Here is an 8,410-nt window from a genome sequence, read left to right on the forward strand (position 1 = left end):
ATTCTCTAAGTGTTCAAGTGATGTTTTGTTGTAATGTTTATTGTTAATACAACATGGATGGCATCACTTGAATGATATAATCACTTGGTTGGTCAATTAAAAGTGACTGTTGTACTGTACTGTACTGTTTGCGTGTACGGTGCATGCAGTTACTTTCCAGCTGTAGACAGTTGACTTCATAATGCTGTCAGGGGAACCCAAGGGGATCAGGTCCCTGTGTTAATTCTTTATCTTGTAAAGTCATAGCAACTCACATTAGCTTGAGTCCGTTGATTGAGTTGTGTACCAAGTGTATCAGGTTCTTTATCTGGTTCTTTGACATTAAGTTTATTAGATCATTAAAACATAAAGCTAAGGTACTATAAACCCATCAGGTTATATGTCAGGGTGGTCTACCATATTTCCAATAGTTCTTGGGTGAGTCCGGTGCAATGTGTTCCAAAGAAAGGAGGCATGACCGTGATTCAAAATGATAAAAATGAGCTCATTCCAACAAGAATAGTGACCGAATGGAGTCTTTGCATTGATTACCAGAAGCTAAATGATGCTACTTGCAAAGACCATTTCCCTATGCCTTTTATTGATCAAATGCTTGATCGGCTGGCGGGAAGATCATTCTATTGCTTCTTGGATGGATATTCTGGCTATAACCAAATCAACATCGCCTTGGAAGATCAATAGAAGACAATATTCACATGACCATATGGGACTTTTGCCTTTAGGCGTATGCCATTTGGGCTATGCAACGCCCCGACTACCTTCCAACGGTGCATGATGTCAATCTTCTCGGACATGGTGGAATATTTCTTAGAGGTATTTATGGATGACTTCTCTGTAGTGGATGACTCCTTTGAGCATTGTCTTGAGAACCTTAGACAACTGCTCAAAAGATGTGAAGATACAAACTTTGTGCTAAACTAGGAGAAATGCCACTTCATGGTGGACGAGGGCATTGTTTTGGGCCACAAAATTTCCAGACAAGGCATAGAGGTTGATTGGGCAAAGATCGAAATCATTTCCAAGCTTCCTCCACTCACTTCAGTAAAAGGTGTCCGAAGCTTTATGGGGCACGTCGGCTTCTATAGGCGTTTTATCAAGGACTTCTCAAAAATTGCAAATCCCATGTGCAAGCTCCTTGAAAAGATGCAAAGTTTGTATTTAATGAGGAGTGTCTAAAGGATTTTGAGGAATTGAAAGAAAAGCTCACCACGACACCTATTATTGTCACACCCGATTGGTCTCTTCCATTTGAACTCATGTGTGACGCTAGTGGTGTAGCTATTGGGGCGGTGCTTGGTCAACGACATAAAAAAATCATTCACCCTATCTACTATGCAAGAAAGACACTTAATGGTGCTCAAATGAATTACAATGTGACTGAGCAAGAACTTTTTGCCATTGTTTATGCTTTTGAAAAATTTCGGGCTTATTTGTTGGGGTCCAAAGTGATAGTTTAGACCGATCATGCTACTTTTCGCTATCTTATGGTGAAGAAGGATGCCAATCCAAGATTGATTTGGTGGGTCCTTTTGTTGCAAGAGTTTGACTTTGAATTCAAGGATCGGAAAGGGACAGAAAATCAAGTTGCAGATCACCTATCTAGGCTTGAAGAGGCAGGGAGACCAAAAGAAGACATTGAAATCAATGATGCCTTTCTAGATGATCATATATTGGCATTGTCTAGCACATTCTCTCCTTGGTATGCCGACATCGCTAACTTTTTGGTTAGTGACCTTGTTCCCAATGGATTGAAAGCTTATCAAAAGAAAAAGTTCTTGCGGGAGTGTAGGCAATACTATTGGGAGGAACCCTTTTTGTTCCGTATTTGTGCCGATAACATCATTCGGCGGTGTGTTCCGGAAGATGAGGTAATGACAATTCTCAAGGCATGCCATGAATCCCTGGTTGGAGGTCATCATGGAAGAAATCGGACAGTGGAAAAGGTGCTTGAATGTGGCTACTATTGGCCATCGATCTACCAAGGCACAAATCAAATGGTCAAGTCATGCGATCAATGTCAAAGACAAGGGTCAATATCTAAAAGACATGAGATGCCTATGAATTTTGTGATGGAGGTCGAGATCTTTAATATGTGGGGAATAGACTTCATGGGCCCTTTCGTGAGTTCTTATGGCATGACCTACATCTTGGTGGTTGTGGACTACACCTCCAAATGGGTCGAGGAAATCGCCTTGCCCAACAATGAAGCAAGGAGTGTGACTGCATTCTTGAAGAAGAACATATTCACACGGTTTGGTACCCCCTAGGGCCATCCTTACTAATGGTGGTTCTCACTTTTGCAACAAGGCTTTCATCAGGCTGCTTGAAAAGTATGGCGTAAAGAAAAAGGTGTCCACACCTTATCATCCTAAGTCGAGTGATCAGGTTGAAGTCTCTAACAGGGGAATCAAAAACATCCTAGCAAAAATTGTCAATGCAAATAGAACTGACTGGTCAAGGAAGCTAGATGATGCGTTGTGGGTATATCACATGGCATTTAAGACTCCCATTGGCACCTGACCATACTGGTTGGATTTTGGTAAGGCGTGTCACTTGCCGGTAGAGCTTGAACACAAAGACATGTGGGCATTGAAGAAGTTGAATCTTGACCGTGCCGAAGCTGCCAACCTGAGAATGACACAACTCAATGAGATGGAAGAATTCTGTCTCCATGCCTATGAGAGTGCAGCCGTGTATAAGGAGAGAATGAAGTTTGTCCATGACAAGAAGATTTTGAAGCGGGAATTCAATTCCGGTGACTTGGTCTTACTCTTTAACTTAAAACTCAAGTTTTATCCAGGCAAATTCAAATCCAAATGGTCTGGCCCGTTCAAAGTTATGAGTGTATCCCCCTATGGTGCTATTGAATTGGCGTCGCAGGATGGAACTCGAACATTCAAAGTGAATGGTCAACGAGTCTAGCATTACCTCGGTACCACCAGAGAAAGGCATTTGATAGAATAATTTGCTCTAAAGGATAGTCCAACAATAGCCCCCACCAATGAATATCCCAAATAGGGTCAACATCGTCGTGCCGTGACGTTAAATCAAACGCTTCTTGGGAGGTAACCCATGTGTGGTAACACACTTTTGTTAGTTTTTCATTTATGTAGGTTTAGTTGATAGTGTTGAGTAGGTTGACATGTGTGCTAGAATGCAGATAGTCCAAAATATGATAATTATGGTGCTCATGCTGAGGTAAATGAAGGAAATAAGGGTCAATGGTTTACCGCAAATATGCGGTCGCATAATGACTTTGCGAACCGCATAGTCATCGCAGACACAGGCAGAAAAATTGACAAATTGGGTCATTAAAAATGCGGTAAGATTTCCACTTATGCGGCCTGCATAACAACTTTGCAACCGTAGAACGCATCGCAAAGTAAGGTTGGGAAACCCAGTCATCAATCCATCGCACAACACATATGCAACCGCATAATATGTTATTCGATAGACTTACCCGCCGCGAAACGCACAGGTACAGAAACCCTAACACTTTTCGCATATTAGTCACACCCTCACTCAGGTCACGCACAAGCACTGAAACATGATCAAAAACAAAAGCAAAAAAAAAGCAAGGAAAGAAAAGAGAAAAGATAAAAAAACACACACAATCACATGAAGAGGATCGGACTTGCATAGATTACTCACCTCGTTCACATCAGCTTGCTCAACTATCTGGTATGATTCTCTCCCTCTCTCTCTCGTGGTTGTGTTGCATGCTTCTTCCTCATTTCTGAGTTCCCATGGTCATTTCCCCTGATTCCCCATTTCCCTAAGATTAATGTCGATATTAGGGTGAGGAAATTGGTTGAGAGTAGGTAGCTATATAGTATAATTAGGAATTTCTTAAACCCCATTCCTCCCCCTTCCTTTAAAGCCCGTGCTATGGAATCTGGGTGGGTAATTTGAGATGAGAATTTGTGATTGAGGTGAGCATTATTTAGAGGTGAGCATTTTGAATGAGGTGAACTTGTTTAAAACTGAAGAAGATGATCTTTGCGGCCCGTATAATTAGTTTGCAGTCCGCAAAGTCATCGCAAAAATAACCCTAGGAGGACTGATGCAAAATGGGTCTGCGATGGGGTTTGCATTCGCATACCATTTTTGTGGCTCGCAGAATTATAGCGGACAAAGTCAGTTAAATTGCCTAATTATTAAGCAAAAATGCAACCACTTTGCGATTGAAAAATGTAGTCTGCAACCCATTTTACGATCGCATAATTATTTTGCCTTCAGAGTATTGAAAATCTATGATGGGTTTGAGGTTCGCATAGTGTTTATGCAATCGCATAACCCATCGCAAAAGTTACTAGCTTCATTCAATTTTTTCTCAATGTGATTCCTATGCTATTTCACCCACTCATACAATATTTCATTAAAAGGAATGGCACCAAAGAAGTCTATTTCAACACGATCACCACCCATTCGTGGAAGGAATTGGGCTGCTCCCCTAAGCCAACAAGCACAACAGTCCAACCATCCACGGCCTCAGACAAACTACAGCACTTCTGAGCACTCCTCCCAGCCTAAAGAGGAGGAGGCACAGAGTGACCTCAAGCCATCTATTGACCTACATACTGAGTCACGATGGAAGATTGGGGAGGATCTAAATCTCAGATTTGGAGTCACAGACTCCATGAACCTGTACAAAGAAGGGCTAACAAAGAAAAAGATTCTTGTGGAGAAGTAGTTGAGTCTAAATGGTATGAAGGAGCACTACCCTCATGTGATCGAGAACATTAAGAAGTGGAAATGGGAGTTCTTCACTAAAGTCCCAGATGAGTATACTGAGACACTTGTACAGGAGTTTTATGCTTCTTATGGTGCCTCAAGGAATGCTGAGCAAAAGAGGAACAAGATATTTGCACAATTTGTCCAAGTTCGAGGGGTGTGACGCCATCATTAATGACCTATACTTTGAGGATTGGTCGTCAGGCACAGTGAGTATGATGCCAAAGTATCCAACAAGGAAAATGAGCGTGCCTGGATTGCATCTATCGTAGCAAAGGGGAAACCCTCCTGGATCGACCCAGGCCAAAATATTTACAAGCAGGATCTCACAAAGGATGGTCGATATTGGCTTAGTTTTGTCTGCTCCCTTCTGATGTCGACTAGGAATGAAACTGACATAAACATTGACAAGGCACTCCTTATTGCATGCATCATAACATGCATAAAGATTGAGTTGGGGCAGATTATATTCAGGTAGCTGGGGATCTGTCATGACCCAAACCGATAGGCCGCGATAGGCACTCGGTACCTTACTTAATCGAGTACCAACATAACATACATTTTCATGTCATACTATCAGAGATAACTGAGCTGGAAGGCTGTCGTGAGATAAGTAGAATATAACATGTGATACCAACTTATACATAAGACGTACGGGCCTATATGACCAAAATAGTCACTCATACACTGAACATAGACTGACAAGGCCATACAATCTTTTACATACATGATATCTGTCTACAAGATTCTAAGAATACATAATTTTCATAAAGGTCGGGATAGAGTCCCACCATACCAAACTATACACGTCTAAATCACACTAACCAAATAAGTAACTCCAAAGCAAATGGAGCGCACCAATATTTTCCGCTGAGCTGATAGCCTACTTGGAAGGCTCTCAACCTGTCTATCGTGACCTGCGAGCATGATATGCAGTGTCCCCAGGCAAAAAGGATGTCAGTAAGAATAATGTACCGAGTATGTAAGGCACATAAATAAGTACATAACAGACATGAAAGAAATATAGAATAAATTACTTAACCTGTAAGCCTGGATAACTCTGTAATTCATGAAATAATTATAGCGTCATGCATATACGTATGAATGTCATGTCATACATAGGTACATGTTTCATAACCTCATCAGGTTTTTGAGGGCATCCCATCATGCCATCTCGACTACTGTGGTCAAAATCATCAACGTATACCAGCTGATCAGGTGGTAGTGCATATATAACGCCATAACCTTTCCCATATCCCATATATATATATATATATATATATATATATATATATATATATGTATATATACACATATACATACGTATATAATGCCATCTGGTCATGGGACAATGTGTATGTGTAAATGCATGAAATGCATATGAAATACGTTAATAAAATCTCTCAGTACGTCATAAGGCCATTATGCCTCTAATTAATATCATGACATAAACTTTACCAACTTACGTATTTTTGAGACCCATGAATAGATGATAGAGTAATATGACACATGGAGAATCAAGAACATAAGTATCTCTAGTATTTCTATGAATAGATTCATTTCTGGAAACTGTGTATTTGCTCTTTCGTTCGTGTCGTATAGATCATGCCAAAAAGAAAGAATGAATAGCCTTAACATACCTGAGCCGATTCTTTTGATAATCCCTCTAACACATGTCATTTGCGACAACATGTAACTGCAGATCGAAGTAGGGAAAAATCCATATGATATTCTTGAGAAAGATTGCACCGTGCTCCCTCCGAATTGCATCTCACATTGCTGTAGCGTTATGAAATTCATATGAATTCATTCATTGAGAATTCCTCTGTTAGAGTATCCAACATTGCTAGTCTTTGCAAGCAATGTTATCAAGTAAGGAAACATACAAGCAAATAAGATTGTATGTTTCTAAGCCATTTGTTTAATCTTCTTGGAAAATTTTGCATCCTTACGTGATAATGGATTAAAGTAGCTTTAGCTCCATATACATTTATAAAGTTGTTTGTTTCTCTAATTCACATTCCTAAATAAGACACCAAGGTAGTCATCCAAAAGATCCTTATGTGGCAACTTAAGTCTTTTGACTCATCATGCATGTTGGTGCCACTTGGCGTGGCTTAATGCCATGTGGCAACCCCAATAATATCCTTATCCACATAATTAAGAATTATCTCAAATTACTTAAAATACTATTCACTTTTAATACACCTTATACACCGTATTATCATGATCATATGGTACCTTGTATGACACTACTCCATAAATATCAGGTATTTTAGCTCGAGACATATTTTATCCCAACATGTCAAATTTTGACAAAAATTCATTTTCTTTGATTTGCTTACCCTCTCACCTTCACAAATTTACTCATCATTTGTTTGATATAGCATAATGCTTATAATCTCAAAATAATCTCATTTCTGAGCTTATATCAATTTACATATTGCATACTTTCATGTACGAAAACATGGGGTGTAACATCATTCCCCCTTTGGAACATTCGTCCTCGAATGTTGACTGGTGCACTTATCATTTCCATAACTTATGTATTTTGAATACTTTAGTACTTTCCTTGTCATCTAGGCGACCGTTGTGTGAATAATTCCAAAGTCTAGAGTATTCCCCCCTTTAGTCTTCTTTCTCATACCATGACTTGTGGTCGAAACCTTTCCAATCTCGTAACTGTTGCTACCTCTTATCATGCAGCTTGTACTACTTTGACCTTGTAAGTGCGCCTATGCGACTCTTCTCCCTTTTTCCTCTAGCTTCTATCCAATCTCTAGGCCTCACTTCGCAAACATATATAGAGCTAGATGAAATGTCCCTCTGGGAATTTATAGGTATACTAAAGTTCTTTGCTCAGTATTTTGTTGAAATTACAATTATTGCTACATCTTGTTTCATAGAACCGGTTATCTAACCGCATGATTTTTACCATATCTAGGTATGTCATACTATACCATAACTCTTACTTCGATTTATCGTTACTGAGGTCTTCTACCAAATTCCAGGTTACTCTTTCGCTGCTTATCATATATGTATAGATCTAAGTTCTTTAATGCTTCTTCATTACTATTCATCTTAAGAATGACGGCTTACTCTCATCTCATATTTTGTAACTCTTATCCATCCATTATTGATTCACCTAAATATTGATCTACAATATACCACTGATAACTTGGAACCTCTTACGTAATCACTAGGGCTCATGTTGCATTGTGGAATATTTGAAGTTATTTTTCTGATCCACCTGGGTGATACGATACTATACTTGCATAACCGTATTTCATAGTATCCCAATGTGATTCACCTTACGTTGCTATTTTAATCCTGTCCAATTCATGATATCCCTTTATTTTCTTCGTCAGATCATTACTCAATTGAAGGCCCAAACGTTGTCCTTTATCTATTACACTTACACCCTCATTCTACTACCAGGGCAACATTCCATCTCTTCTAAATGCTATTAGTCTTATACTCCCTTGAGTTCATTCAGGCTATAGTGAGCTTTGTATAACTTAGAAAAACATTCTGCTCTTCCTGTTTTCATGGGCTTAATCCTGAGGACTTATTCATTTTCGTTACCTTCTCACTCGCCCTTTCTTATCCTTACTCATGTATTCTAGAACCTTGTCGCTTTACCGTACAATAACTTGTGACCTACACATATCTATTT

General features: G+C 39.5%; 1 protein-coding gene across 1 annotated transcript; it reads left to right on the forward strand.

The window, feature by feature from the left end:
• Nucleotides 1-2,580: 2,580 nt before the first annotated feature.
• On the forward strand, nt 2,581-2,922 carry LOC138886099 (uncharacterized). The gene has a single exon (XM_070167130.1). The coding sequence runs from the start codon at nt 2,581-2,583 to the stop codon at nt 2,920-2,922; it is 342 nt and encodes a 113-aa protein (XP_070023231.1).
• Nucleotides 2,923-8,410: the final 5,488 nt, after the last annotated feature.

Source organism: Nicotiana sylvestris, chromosome 2 (genome assembly GCF_000393655.2).
Source record: "Nicotiana sylvestris chromosome 2, ASM39365v2, whole genome shotgun sequence".
NCBI classification, from domain to species: Eukaryota; Viridiplantae; Streptophyta; class Magnoliopsida; order Solanales; family Solanaceae; genus Nicotiana; species Nicotiana sylvestris.

Coding starts and splice junctions, on each gene's coding strand:
- LOC138886099 (XM_070167130.1), top strand. CDS start 2,581: ATGTGGGCATTGAAGAAGTTGAATCTTGACCGTGCCGAAGCTGCCAAC.